This window comes from Lemur catta, chromosome 5 (assembly GCF_020740605.2).
Source record: "Lemur catta isolate mLemCat1 chromosome 5, mLemCat1.pri, whole genome shotgun sequence".
Classification (NCBI taxonomy): Eukaryota; Metazoa; Chordata; class Mammalia; order Primates; family Lemuridae; genus Lemur; species Lemur catta.
In genome coordinates this window covers 106,777,568-106,793,375 of record NC_059132.1, presented here as the reverse complement: position 1 = coordinate 106,793,375, position 15,808 = coordinate 106,777,568, and the positions used below count along the sequence as shown (strand labels likewise).

Sequence of the window (15,808 nt, the reverse complement as noted above, 5' to 3'; positions counted from 1 at the left end):
AAGGCAGAACACAGTATTTCATCTTGAGAATCATTTTTGATCTTCATCACTGGTCTCACAGAACCTTTTTTTTCTACTGGACATGCTAATCAATCCTATAAAATTTGAAAGGTTATGAATTTTTCATCACTGCATTGTGGCTTTAAAGTTAACTGTAAATATTTATAAATCTCCTCTTCCCAATACATATGAAGGTAAAAGAAAATGAAAAGAATTGAAGACAATAGCATTTTGACGTATTCTCTCTCTCCCTCTTTTTCTTTTTTCTTCTTCTTTGGGTACATGAGATTTTGTAAAAAATTGTTCCAGCAGGAGTGAAGAAAAGAGTATCTTAAACTGTAGATATTATTGTGCAACAGGCAAACATTTCCAATCCGTTGTAGCTTGAAATAAGGAATTTGAATGTTAGTAGCTTTGTAGAATTTATGAAAACACAAACTATGGCAATTTAAATTTAGCCTTATCTCATCTCAAGCCTTTGAATCTGAGAAAATGTCGAGAGATGCTAGACTGTTCTGTGAATAAAAGATACTTCATCTGACAAGAAAAGAAGAGGCAGGGGTATATTTTCTTGGCTTATTGTCAAGGTCTTATTATTTCCCTGAGAAGTTATTTGTGAGTTAAAAAACTGATTGTCATATCATCTAGCTTTGTAAGAATACAAAGCCATCACAGAAAAATATATAATAATATTAGCTACCATTTTTTGGCCATTAAAAGTACCTGTGCTGGTTAATATTTGTTTGCTTATAATCCAGAAAAGTGAAGTAAAGGGAAAAAATTCTATGTATGATATACTTTCTGCCACTCAAAAAAGGGTTTGATTTTGTTTCAGGATTCATTTTGGAATGAAAGGCTCCGTCATGATTAATCCACTTGAGTATAAAAATAGAAATGGAGTTTCTCCTGGTTTTGAAATACAGCTTACCAAAGATTTGATTTGTTTCTTTGACTCATCAGTAGAACTAAGGTAAAAAATAAAATGAAAGTACTTCAGTTGCAAAACTGCAGAGCTTGTTTGGGGATGTCACATGTATTAATTAATAAATGAATGAATGAATGAAAACTCATTTTAAAGGAGTCTTCAGATAATGTCATTTGCTAAGATCTTCATTGTTTGCCTGTATAACTCTTATACCCTGATTAACATAAAGTGTTTATATTTATACCAAAGCTCATTTTAAGTGACACTTTGTGAAACTGTAACCAGACTTATGATTAATGTGTTTTATATTTCTTTCTATAGAAACTCAGTGGAGAGCCAACAGAGAATAAGAATGATGGAAGAATTAGATATATGTTCACCTAAATTTAGTTTCTCAAGAGCAGAAAGTGAAGTTAAAAAGCAGAAAGGTCGGATGCTGTGTGATGTGTTAATGGATCAGAAAGTGTTGCCTGGGGTGGGGAACATCATCAGAAACGAAGCGCTCTTTGACAGCGGTCTCCACCCAGCTGCTAAAGTAGGTTATAAGTATTTTTTTAATTATTTCTCTATTTTTTAGTCCTGTGAAGGGACCAGTGTGGAGCTCTTAAGTCTGCATTGTAGTAACGCATTCTCCTGAGGCTTCAGATGTCCTTCTTCCTGTCTTTGCTTCATGTTAACTCCTCGGTGCGTCCAACTCCGGTCACCCTGCTTCAAACTGCAGTGTGCATCTCCTCCTGCCGCCCCACGCTGCACGGCCCCAGTCTTCCTCAACCTGCCTTGCTTTGTATTTTCTCCATACCATTGATTGCTTTTAGACATAACATAATATTTATTTATTATATTTATTGTTTAAAATCTGTCCCCACCTGTTAGAATGCAATCTCTGAAGAGCACAAGGTGTCTGTTTTTGAATTCCCACATACAAAAAATTGGCCCTCCGTGTATGCGGGTTTCACATTCTGTGAATATTGTATTTCCAATCCTTGTTTGATTGAAAAAAAATCCACGTATAAGTGGACCGAAGCAGTTCAAACCCATGTTGTTGAAGAGTCAACTGCACATATACATATTCATACACGTACAATGAGGGTAAGACATCAGACAGAATTTCTTCTGGAGAAAGCATATGTGACAAATAATAATTAATTCTGCAAGGGTAACACTGAGATTTATGCTAGGCTTTGTCACAAAAAAATTCTTCAGTAATGTCTGTTTCTGAGTTATTCCACATATTAATAAGTACTTTGATATTAATGCTTGTATATAAATTTATATCTCTTTAAAGCTGATACTGACCTTGATGGTCATCTCCTCCTGAGCCTGTTTTTTCCTCTCTCTTCTTTCGTTCTTTCTGTTTTATGTTTTTCTTTTTAATTTTTCTTCAAATCCAGCAAGACTTTTCAAGGTGTCTGATAGGCAATTTTGTGATTTTGAAGATGTCTGATACAGAGTAAATATTCAATAAGAACTTGAATTTATAATTAAAATGTATAAATAGGAATGGTATTTTTATCACTAGTACTAGCAATTAAAAAATACATATAAGAAATAGAGTTCCAGAAGACATGCACGTATAGCTGGCCTTGAACAACTCAGAGGCTGGGGCACTGACCTCTGCACAGTTAAAAATCTACGTATAACTTTTGATGCTCCAAAAACTTAACTATTACTAGCCTCCTGTTGACTAAAAGCCTTACTGGTAACATAAAGTCGATTAACACATATTTTGTATATGTGTCATATACTGTATTCTTACAATAAGGTAAGCTAGAGAAAAGAAAATGTCATTAAGAAAATCACAAGGAAGAGAAAGTACATTTACTATTCATTAAGTGGAAGTGGATCATCATAAATGTCTTCATCCTCTTCATCATCACATTGAGTAGACTAGGGAAGAGCGGGGGCTGGTCTTGCTGTCTCAGGGGTAGCACAGACGGAAGAAAACCTGCTTATAAGTGCACCCTCACAGTTCAAACCCATGTTGTTCAAGGGTCAACTGTATTTTAAATCAATTTACAGTTATCTTTAACAGAAGTGGCAAGTGGTATTTTTTTATAGTAATGAGTAAATTATGAAACTATGCTGAGTTGTTTTTTCATTTTAAGGTTTGTCAGTTAACTGATGAACAGACCCATCACCTTGTGAAAATGATACGTGATTTCAGCATTCTCTTTTACAGGGTAAGAGCAAAATTTTTCAACTATGTAAAATGTCAATGGTTTCCCTTTTAATTGCACCAAAAATGTTAAAGCTGTATATAGCCATCTAGTGGTAAGAGTATAGATAGAGGTACAATAGGGGAGAGTGACATTTTATGGGCATAATTAACATCTTGAAATTCTACGTCCTAGGTCAGTTCAAATTTGTCTAACTATAATTATATCAAATTATCTTTATATTAAGTTGGGGAGCAGCAATGTTAGCATTTTACACACTCTTTTTCTATTTTTGGTTCTATAAAGTATAGAAAATCTAGAGAGATAGACTATAGTAATACTTTAGAATAAATGGACCGTAGTTCAATCAGGCTTTGCCACTTACTATTTGTGTGGTTTAGATTATTTAGATAACTTAAGAATGAAGTAAGTACTTACTAACATGTAAATTTTAAAAGTCGCACACTATATGCATGTATGGAGTTCAATGACCATTTTATTTTTTAAGCAAATATCATAAATATTTCAGGTTTTTCCTCCACAGTCCATTTTCTGTATTCAAAATTCTTCTTATTTTTACTATGTTCAGAAAGGCAGGTATTATAGCATTTTTCATTAATTGGCCTAAAGTATTAATGAACCTCTTGTTTTACAGATTTGCCTTGAGTAACTATGGCTATTTTTAAATCATATATGCTCACTTCCTCCAGAGAAAGGTGACTATAGAAAACTGCCCATTTTCTGCCAGATTAAACTGGGTATTGCAATACTTTGCTTAAATTAACATAAATTGTTTCTGTAATTTTCAGCTCTTACATAGTGACCCATATTTCTGGTATTTTAAATTTTTACACCGCTCATGGTAACCCAAAATATTCTCTTTGTTGAAGCATTAAATGTGAGTAGAATAAAACGGACAGAAAATATCAAAATATCTTTTGAAAGTAGAACTTGTACCAAAATGGGACATGTTCTCTGCTAGGGTGGTATCTAAATTTTATTTTCTTTTTTAGTGAATCTCTAAAGTTAAAAAAGAAAAATTGTCCTTCTTTGGATCAACAAAGGTGCTCTTGCTAAATGTTGTCCCCTGGAAATAAATTTTTTGGCTGATAAAACTGAGCAGCTTTAGTGTTCTAAAAATAATCAGATTTAAAGCTAATCTATTCTTTCTCTTATAACCACATAATTACATTTAATTAAAGAAAAACCTTAAAAGCATAAAAGATAATTTTAAATATAGAACTTTTTTTATATCTCACTTAGATAAGAGGGTAAAGCTATGCAAAGTACAATTTTGAATACTAATAAGTTATAAAATAATGACTTGATTATTTCACACAAATCTTATTTGATAAATATTACTGAATCTTGTCAATACCTTTTTCTCAGATGAAAGAAAAGATTATATGGGCATATATTCAAACATATGTAAATTTTTAATAGATTACTTTCAGAAATGACTGAAGAATTTGTCTTTGGCTCTTTAGCAACACGGTTTTGCAGATAACATTTTAATCTGTTTTTATTTATTTATTTCTTTTTTGTAGTGTCGTAAAACAGGATCTGCTGTCTCTAAACACTACAAGGTTTACAAGCGTCCTAATTGTGGTCATTGCCACTGCAAAATAACTGTGTGTCGCTTCGGGGAGAATAACAGAATGACATATTTCTGTCCTCACTGTCAAAAAGAAAATCCTCAACATGTTGACATTTGGTAAGATATCTGATTTGAAGAGATACCATTTGCCCCAATTATCTTATTAAAAGGCTAATAATCAGAGAATATAACTGAATAACTGTCAGGTTATTCATAAGAGAACATAACTCAAAAGTATTTGAACCCTCGGAAGAAAATAGTATAAGTAACATCATCAAAGAACCAGAAGAGCCAAAGATGATTTATGAACCACTTCTGAATTCCAGTAGAAAATCTCTAGTTCAGGTAATAATATCTAGCCTTTAGCGTTAATCTAGTTTGTAAAGTGAGTACCAGGAGGTGTCAATAATTGGAAAAAATGCAGCTATCCAAAAGTCTTTGCCTTATTTAGAAATAATGTTATGAAACATGACCAAAATCTTTTACAGAATTTATGTCTTGTCGGTGAAACAACAGGCTACTTAATAAGCCCATATGTGATGTGATTCTGCCATCTGCTGATTATGTCTCTTCCAATTATACATTCTGGAACTGGGGAAATGACCACAGGATACATTTGGGGACCCACTGTAAGATGAACTTGAGTTAAAACTCCGTTGATCACTTGACCTGACTCATGGACCACAGTGATATTTTGGATCTCCTGGAATTACTGTCAGTTCAGACCCAATGTGTAGTAATTCTCAAAAAATCGGATTATATTTCTTTTTCTCAACATACAGTAGTTACCCTGCTAAAAGGCCATAGGTCCTTTGGGGAAGGCTAGGAGAAAAATTAACAGTATAAAGTAGCTGCATAGCAATATATGTGATTATAAGCCAAAATTACCAGTACAAACAAGAAGCACATGAAATGCTATAAGAGTTTAGGGATATTAGAGGTTTATATATGCAAGAAAGTTGGGAAGACCTTATAAAGTGTCATTTGAAATTTACTTTAAAAAATTAGAATTTTGGTTAAATAAATGATAAGGCAAACATTATTTAATTGGAGAAAAAGAGCATGGCCACAAAGCTTGAATCATTAATAAGCATGGCATGTTGGAAGGATGAGGAAAATACTGGCCACACCCAGTGAAGGCTCCAAGTTGTTGAACAGTCAAAGCTAGTTTTATAGGCAGGATAAGATCAATAGTGGGAATCAGTAGTAGTCCTGGGAATGGTTAAGAACTTTAGGACTCCTAATTGATCCTGGCATAGTGAGGATAGAAAATGACGAGACTGAAAACACGTGTAAGAAGCCAGTGCAGAGTAATGGGCAAGACATGGTTATCAGGCCTGGGGTCAAAACACTGGATGGGTACTTAATTAAAATGTTTAAAAAGGCAACAAGAACTGTGGCAGATTTGATATGTAGGATAATGCAAAAAAAGCTTCAGAACCAGATAACTGACATTTTCACATTATGGATCTGGGAAAGTTGGGATAGAATGGTGAAGATACACTGAGGGTTAGATATGTGAAGTAAGAGTGGAATATGCAGGAAGAGATGTCTCAGGGGCCAGGGTGGGAGGTGATGGCTGGAGGGTTCTCAGCACAGTTGCTAGTTGAAACATTCAAACCTTCTCAGTTCACTGAGAAAGAACAAAGAAATGAACCAAGTCTGAGCTTCAGGGAAACCTGTAACTAGAGCAGGAGGAAAGAGGTAAGCAAAGGAAACAAAATGCTAGGATTGGAAATGGGAAGAGAAACAGGGCACTACTGGGCTTGCAGAAGCCCAGGGAGGAGGCGGGGGCCGTGGTGTCTGTGCAGAGCTGGGGCCACGGGGTGGAGCTGTCGTGCACTGGAGATCCTGCTTGGTTGTGAAAGAAGTTTCCCTTCTATTCTGAGATCACTCTGGCAACCGTTGGGGAGTATTGGCTTTGAGTGACCTGGGAAGCCACTGGGAGGTTTTGAACAGAGGGGTGTCGTGAACCAACTTGTGTTGTATGAGGATTATTCGGGCTGCTGTCCGCAAAAGCGACTGTCGTGGAACCAGAGTGAAGCAGCAGCATCAGGGTCTCAGCAGTAATGCGGGTGGTAAATGATAGGGACGGGGTAGGGGATGGGGGTGGTAAAAAAAAAAAAAAAAAGTCAAATTGAGGATAATTTTGGAAGTGGAGGTAGGGTTAAGGCCTGAAACTTTTACGCAGTTGAGGGGTCCTTCTTTATGAAAAAGAATGAAAAGTTATGGATACAAAGTTAAGTTACTAATGTGAATATTTAGAGTGAAACTACAACAAATTATGATTTTTTAAACCGTATAAACATAGAAAAATAAGATGATATTAGTTCACTTCTGACACAGCTATGTCATGTGTCCTCGCCTGTTTGGGCTGCACATTCCTTGATGGCCTTTTCGTATGTTTCATATGACTACCAACAATAGTATCACATTTTTTCTTATTAGTATATTAGAAAATTGTCTTTTAGCTTCACAATTGGTTGTTGATAGTGAAACATTTCTAACTTCTCCTATAATATTTTGCCGAATCATTATTTCTTGTCTGTGAGGAAGCCCTTAGAAGAGTGATTCTTAAAATTCACACCAGAATTTCCTGAAGGTCTTGTTAAAACACAGATTACTGGGCTGCACCCCCAGAGTTTCTGATTCAGCAGGTTTGGGGGGCCTGAGAATCCGCCTGTCTGCCAAGTTCCCGCACAATGCTGGGGCCGCAGGCCTGAGGCCCGTTGAGAAGCCCGAGCCTTTGGTCTCCCTCACCTGCCTCAGGTGTCCCACCGCTAGCAGGCTGCTCCTGCTCTAGGGGTGGGGCGCGCAGCCTGGGGCATAATGGCCCTCGGGCAAGGATTGGTGAGGTCTCTCTTGTCAGATCCTTCGTATCAAGGTTAAAGACAGTGTCCACCTGCTCCTTGAGGTCACCAGGGCACACTGTTCCCAGGCACGGAGCAGCTGTGAGGTTGTGCCGGCAACGCATGGGCCTTGTCCCGAAGCCCGGACGCGCCCCACCGGCGGTCCTCTGAGCCTCCGGGGTGAGGCCGGAGTTCCGGCTTGCGTGCTCCGTGCTCCCACCCCAGTCTGCAGAGGACACACCGAGCCCTGGAAGTTAGTTAAGCTTCCTTAGCTGCATGGTAAATACGCCTCTGCTGCGAACTCTGCAGGATTGGCCGTTGGATTGCAAGTGGGATGCGAGGGAAAGACGCGTTACGCGCGACTTCAGTGTTTCGGCCAGATCCACTGAGTGATGCTGATGCCATTTACTGACATCATCCAAACTAGTAGAGTGGCAGATTGAGGATCGTGAATTTTATTTCTGTCAGTTTTCTGTGACTGCTGGCACAAATCTCCTGAAACTTGGTAGCTTAAAGCAACAGAAATTTATTTGCTCAAGTTCTGGATGCCTGAAATTCACAATGAGTTTCATTGGCCAAAATTAAGGTGTGGGCAGGACTGTGCTCCCTCTGAAGGCTCTAGGAGAGAACCATTCCTTTCCTCTTCCAGCTCTGGTGGCTGCCAGCGTTCTGTGAGTGGCTGTGTCACTCCAGTCTCTGTCTTTGTGATGACGTCACCTTCTGCATGTTATCAAATCTCCCTCTGCCTCTCTTTTATAAGGGCACTTGTGATTGGGGTAAGAGACTACTTGGATAATCCAGGATAATCTATGTCAAGATCCTAACTATATCTGCAAAGGCCTTCTTTCTTTATAAAGTAACATTTATAGGTTCCTGGGATTATGGCCTAATATCTTCGGGAGGCCATAATTCAGCCTACCGCAACATGTTCAGTTTGAGATTCCTGTTACATATCCAAGTGGAGATTGGAAAGAATTTATTAGTGAGTGACTGAGAAACGGAGCAGTCAGGAAAGAATGCTTCCAAAGCCCCCCTATGTAACCATAAACATCCCCTTATGATTAGTGAAATCTGTAGGACAAAAGAAGATGAAAGTAGTGAAATTGGAAGGTCATTTAAATTGTGCTTAATTATGAATAAATGCATCATGCTGCCTTTCAAAGCAACTTAGTAGAGGACAGGGATTAGGTCAAATAAACAAATTCTGTAGAAGGTCTTATGTTCCATAGGAATAAGAAATACTGAGTGGCATTAAAAGTCAAGGTAAGTAAAGATAAAAAAATCATAATGAGATGTATCTTACTTTCAGATTTTCTTTATCTTATGCTATTTATTATTTTACTGGACATGCCTGACTTTAAAAACTAGTATAATTTTATGTAAGGGACAAAATGTTATAGAAGACAAGGTTATCTTTGAAAGTCAAAGAACTCATGTTCTGAAATGTAGGATACATAGCCTTTACCTGGAAGTGCTTTCTTCAGTATTAATGTTTGGAATCATGAAATGAACCCATGATACTGCCACAGTTCTTTAACCATGTGATGTGCTCTGCAGACGTACAGCTGGGCATTAGAGAATAGGACTGTATCAGAGCTTTATAAAGTCACTCTGTGTAACAATAAATGGTCAATGAAGAATTTCAGGTGGAGAATCATGATTTACATTTGTGGCCAAAAATCAGGGTTGGTTTTATTGTTTGCTTACTAATCTATTAATTACATATCCATCATGAAACAGTTTTACATGAAGGGAAATAACACAAGAAGAAATATCTTTGTTCATCAATATAGATCAATGAACTGATACAGTGCTTAGTAAATACCATAAAGAAATTCCAGAATTTCTAGAGTTTTCTTTTTAAGGCACATCAAGTAAATGTAAACTTCCTCTACTCTTTTTTTTCCCCAGGATTTGGTTGAATAAAGATATTTTAATTTTGCTTTTTTAGTACTTAAAATATTATTTGAGAAATACTATCTAGTATTATGTCAAATATTTTTATTTTGAAAACCACACAATTCTTTGACTCTAAATAAAAACTTTTGTTATTTCTGACTTTAACAGCAACAGTAGGGTCCAAGTAAAAACATTTTATTTTAAGATACAGTTATAACTTCTAAGCAATAATAAACAGGTAGCATTGGAGTATTAATGGTCCTGTAATAGTTTCCAACCTAAGATGTTTCAGAACAAGGCAATAATAACAATGCTAATGACTAATTTTTAAAATTATTTTATAGCAAGCTACCGACTAGAAATACTATAATCAGTTGGACATCTAGCAGGGTGGATCATCTTATGGACACTGTGGCTCGGAAATCTGAAGAACAGTGGACGTGTGGGGTCTGTACACTAATAAACAAGTCCTCTTCTAAGTCCTGTGATGCTTGCTTGACCTCAAGGCCTATTGGTAAGACTGAATTTTGATTTTGAGTTTGTTACATTTCTAAGAGGGTTAATTATACAAAGTCAGGTATATGTCTTGTACCACCTTGATATTCCATAACCAGGTTAAATGCTTTCTTTCTGAAAGGTTTAAAGGCATTGCCAGCTTTTGCAGGTAAACCATGCTAATATTCTCTATTGAATATTTTTTTAAACAAGGAAGGAAAACATGCTTGTGCTAAAACAGTATGTGCCTTTGTATCTCAAAAAGCAGAGATGATCACATCTGTTCTCTACTGTTTCTAATGAATTATTCAATAAAGCTTTGTTTTATGCAGATTTCAGCAACTTTCAAGTTTGTTATTCAGTCCAAGTGTGTCATAAATTGAAAGGGAGGATTTCTGTAAGAATATCTTTGCAGGTGGAATAGAAAAATGCTGAATTTTTTCTCTTCTTTATCCTTCCTACCCCTTGTTATTAAAATCTTTACCCAGACAATTGTACTGATTTCATTGAAATCCTTCAAAATAACTCTCTATGGCTCACGATTTCATGCGTTTAGAGAATGTAAAACCTCAGAGAAAACCTGTGATTAAGAACCATCTCATTGCTACAGCTTCTATTGTGTTCTCAGAGTGTTATTTCTTTCTTCAATTAGAGATGAGAAAGTTCATTCTTGCCTTATGGACCCCTACACTGTGCTCGCTGTCATGTTGTGTTTTTTTCTCTGGGCCAGAGAGGCAGGCCTCACCCCTTGCACAGCTTTGCTGCTAGCAGAAGGGACTGCACCTCCTAGTTCTGTCCCGCGGAGCACATGGAAAACCGCAATCTTAGGTTTCCACATTTATTTCAGCATTCTGAAATGCCTTTACACATCTCATTAACTGTTTCATTGTTAATTTTCTGAGTATGAAAGACATATATCTTAACAACAATATAGAATATATCATAGTACAGATTCTAGAATCCTAGGATACTTTGTTGAGACATTGTATTTAATAAATGGTAAGTCTGTAATTCATCTTTACTTATTTTAAATAAGGCTTTCACTTTATCTTGTCATTCACAGACACATTCCTGGTAGCCTAGAAATAGGCCTCTGACTGCTGACCTAAAGCTTTATGGGATATCATCTCTTAATTACCACTGCTTTAATATTTTGCCTAATATTAGCAAAACTAGTAGCTGAATGACCTTTAAATGCTTAAACATAATACAAAGCAAATACAAATCTTGGCTCCTTATAAGTTGTTGAAATTTTGCATTTTAAATAATATTTCATTTCCTAACCAGAGATGACTAATTCTGATTTGCTCAAGCTGACTTCATATTATTAGTTTTATATATTTGCTACTATAAAGTGAACTAAATTTTTAAATTAAATAAAAAGATGTTTCAAATAGTCAGTATGTTATATTTATAGGAATATTATAGAATTACTTATGTCTCCTTGCAGATTCAATGCTCAAGAATGAAGAACATCCTATTGCCTTTAACAACTTAGTGAAGTACCCTTGTAATAGCTTTGGAAAACCCGACACAGAAGTGAAGATCAACAGGAAAACTGCATTTGGAACTACAACCCTTGTCTTAACTGATTTTAGCAATAAATCCAGTACTTTGGAAAGAAAAAAAAGGCAAAACCAGACACTAGATGGGGAGTTTCAAAACTCTTCTCCTCCTAGTGTTTGTTTTAGTGATACACAGCACCCCTCCAAGGAGAGAACAAACTATATAACTCAACTATCTAGCAAAGTAAACACATCACCTACAGTCTGCTCTGAGTCTAAATTATTCAGTCCAGCACATAAAAAATTGAAAACAACCCACTACTCATCACCAGATCTCAAAAGTTGCAACCGTGGATTTTCTAAAAGGTATGATGCCTCTAAACTTGGTCTTTAAGGTGTTTGCATTGAGTTTTAAGAAGGCAGAAATATCTGTTGCTAAGGAAGTTGAATTGATTTTGGTAGTGCAAATCAAACACTGAAAGACTATAATAATAATTTGCCTCCTTTCCCTTCTCTAACCTATAATGTTACAGAAGCGAACAAAATGAAAAACAGACTTGCCTACATCTATAAAAAGTTTTTTTTTTTCAGATGACAGACATATACATGCTCAATATAAAATATTTGGGAAATATTGGAAAGTATAAAGCAAAATACTTAAATCACTCATAATCATACCAGTTATCAGTAACCACTTTTAGCATTTTTTTATATTTCTTTCCAATGAAAGATAGTTCTTCTAGGAGGAAAACTATCATTTAGAAAATTCTAGTAAGTATCCTGTGTTCTAAAGAGGAATCTGAGATGGTTTTTAGTGACCTTTTTGTTAAAGAACATGGCTGCATACAACCAAAAAGTCCTAAAGAGCATACTTGCAGCTTTTGTGTCTGAAATTCAAAAGTTGTAATTCCAATTAATAAATACTGCCAGAGCAGATAAGTTTTATGGAACTACAAGCTACATGTCCAGAAGCCCCTCAGTTGCTGTCACCTGCGATGCAGAAATTTTAAAACACAGTGTCATCATCCCATTTCCTTAATGATTACTGTCAGCTCCTGAAACAATTTCTGTTGACCCTCCTTTCCCCTTTATCTGTCCCTCCTCCCCCCTTTATTTGGGCTTTCTAACTATCACAACCTGATGTTATGCCTCTATCAGAGAGGCATTTCTCCAAAACTTTCTTTTCTGAGCTGCTTTTCCCCCGCTTCGTAAAGCAGATGCCTTACATCTAGCATTTTTAAATGAAGTGAAGAATTTTTAACATGTGAACGAAGGGTCTTCTTGCCATGTGTGTCTTTTCTTGTCAGTAGGAGACAAGCCGAGAAAGAGTTACAGTTGTCCCTTCGGGTCTATGGTGGGGTTGGTTCCAGGACCCCCGGGATAACAAAATCTGGGGATGCTCAAGTCCCTAATATAAAATGCTGTAGTATTTGCATATAGCCTATGCACATCCTCCTGTATACTTTAAATCATCTCTAGATTACTTATGTTACCTAATACAATGTAAATGCTATGTTAATAGTTGTTATACTGTACTTTTTATTTGTGTTATTTTTTTCCAGAATATTTTAGATCCAAGGTAGGTTGAATCCGCAGATGTGGATGCAGAGAACTAACTGTTCTTTGGGTGGGTTCTAAAGTAATCTCAGGTGGAATTCTGACTGCTAGCTTGTCCTCTAATTCACTCTGCCTTTACTGATGAGGAGATGCCTCCCCTGGGCAGTGGGATGAGGAACCATCTGGTGAATACTCCTAGACCAACCTCTAGGAATCCTTAAACCTTTTTTCGTAACAATTCTGAGATAGTTTTTACTTAGTAGATGCATTTATTCCAAGTTTCCTATTCTGACTCTAAACTTCCCATTAGTGAATCCTGATGATTTATGCTTGATTGATTTTTTAAAATGTTGTATTTATAATCATTTATGAGAACTGGTTTTACTTTTGTCCATGTACTCATATTTGAATTACATTATAGGTGCCAAACTTTTAACTAGTTGGATAAATACACCACCTTTTCACTTTAAACCTAATTAATGTCTCATGATGAAGTTTATGAAGGAGTTAATTAAGAGGGTTTGAGTTGTGATGCTGTCATGTAGGAGCAAGTCATTTTTGAACAGCCTTTTCTGTTCTGTGGCTTAAGTAGAAAGAAGTGATCATCTTAAAGTATTGTGGCTTTCGTTGTACCCAGATGAAATATCTTGGCATATTTTTATTCCCTTACTGCTTTGTAGAAAATCTCAGACAATTTAACTAATGAATTAGAGATTTAAAAAAACATTAATGTAACCTTAAATTTAAATGATTTCTTCATAAGCCATTAGTAATAGGACCATATGATTAATCACCGTGCACAGCATCTTAGAAATGCTACAGCCTGTGTATGTATTGAATATAAGAACACCAGGACTGAGACTCCACAATCAATCAAGATCAACTAGCAGAATAAATGTCAAGTGATGAAATAAATTCACCCAGCAGCCCTTCTGCACCCAGCTACTTTACAAGGAATAAATTGCAAATTACTGTCATTTATTTCATTTTTCTCCTTGTCTGGCAGCTATAGTGTTCATCTTGTGGACAAGATGCTTAGCAGAAGCTCACAACATAATACTATTAAAGCAGGTGGTCCACTCATAATTTATAGCCAGTTTATTTTTTCTTTAATAATTATATGGTAATTAATTTGACTTTTGTTCTCTTAATTACTGATCTCATTACCACACAATGCATGTAGTGTTGATGAGGCATATTTTTGGATTGGTCTTTAAATATATGTGAATTCCATCTAGCTACTGGATTATAAATTAGATGATTGAACCGATTTTTAAGCAGTTAAGAATAACAACTAGAAACAGTTTAAGTCTTTGATCTAATTATTGCGAACACAGAGCAAAACAAAGTGATGCATTTTCAAAGAATGCATGTGTTTTCGGTCGAAATATTTCCTGAGTTGATGCAAAGGCTCACATAGAAGAGTGAAATGACACTAACAAAATCATTAATATTTTCTAATGTCTGCTGCCATCAGGGGTGCTGACGGTCTGTCTTTAATCACCAGTGCCAGCATTGACACTTCATACTTGTTACTGAGTCACTTTTTGGAATTTTCAGTCCCTAAAGATTTCAGAACCACCTGGGACCATCCTGGATGAGTCATTTAACTTCTGTTTGTTTGATCCTTGAAATAGTCCTGTATGGCAAAATCTACATGCAGTGAGATTGATTAATCCAAAAAAATTTCAGGCAGTATTTTTATTACGAATCACTCTAACTGTAAAATAAGTTAAACTGTGATAAATTGATCATTGAAAAAGTAATGTTCACTTTAAAATTACAGGCCTTGATAATATCTTCCTTCTTGATAGTTTTTACCTGATCGCTGTACAATTTGGTTTATTTATTTATTAATTAATAAGTATTTATTGAGAACCTGTTATGCCTTAAGCACTGCTCTTGATTCTAAAGATATCTATATCAGCAAACTACAGCAGGGCCAAATCCAGCCCTGTTTATGTAAACAGAGTTTTATTTCTATTTGTTTAGATATTTTCTATGGCTGCTTTTTGTGCTACAAACTTGGACCGTAAGACTTGCAAACCCAACAAATATGCATTATGAGTTAACTGAAAAGATTTGCCAAGCCCTGATCTATTATTTTAATAGACCATTTATAACCCAGTATTAATATTCAAAATGATGGTTTTAATCATCAAAATAAGTTAAACTATTCTGTTTGCTAAATTCACCTAAGAAAATGCTGTGCTACATTTTAGAAATTTTTTAAGTAATGATTGAAACAAAAAGGGACCAAGATGTCCTCAATGAATTAGAACATTTAATTAATCTGGATAATGTTTTCTATCATAAATTAAGATTAGCTGTGCCTATTTAGAGCTGCTACGATCACAGGTGGCATCAGAATCTCGGTTACATCAGCTCAATGCTTCACAACTTAATGTGCATATGAATCACCCAGGAATCTTGTTAACTTGCAGATTCTGATTCTGCAGACAATCTTGAGTAGGCGCAGATAATTCTGTATTTCTAAGGAGCAAATGACAGTGATGCTCTGGTCAGTGGACCACTCTCTGAGTACCAAGAATAAGATAGCATATGGCTGGTTTTTGCTTTTTTTTTTTTTTAACCATCCACCAAAGAAGAAACAATGAAATGAACTAGAGGGAAGATATTGGGCCTTTTCATTCCACCTTAATTCCACCTTCCACCTTTGTCCTTCTCCCCAGGAAAGCTTTAATACTAAGAGAATCTAAACCTCTTCCTGGAACCCTGGAGTTCTCTAGGTCGAAGCAAGTGGGTTAGAAAATATCTGATTGTTATCTAAAACAGCCACCTTTAAAATAACATTTAAAACTGTT

General features: G+C 35.9%; 1 protein-coding gene across 6 annotated transcripts in view; it reads left to right on the top strand.

Annotated features, from left to right (window-relative positions):
- Positions 1 to 15,808, top strand: part of NEIL3 (nei like DNA glycosylase 3) — a 65,192-nt gene that overhangs the window by 18,921 nt on the left and 30,463 nt on the right. For all 6 annotated transcript variants that reach the window (XR_006735427.1, XR_006735429.1, XR_006735428.1 and 3 more), the window contains exons 3-8: positions 836 to 970; positions 1,247 to 1,460; positions 3,031 to 3,105; positions 4,629 to 4,795; positions 9,771 to 9,940; positions 11,372 to 11,792. Coding sequence is in view for 2 of the 6 variants with exons in the window: in XM_045552465.1 (XP_045408421.1) it covers positions 836 to 970; positions 1,247 to 1,460; positions 3,031 to 3,105; positions 4,629 to 4,795; positions 9,771 to 9,940; positions 11,372 to 11,792 (1,182 nt within the window). In the remaining 4 variants the exon portion in view is untranslated. The remainder of the gene's footprint in view (positions 1 to 835; positions 971 to 1,246; positions 1,461 to 3,030; positions 3,106 to 4,628; positions 4,796 to 9,770; positions 9,941 to 11,371; positions 11,793 to 15,808) is intronic.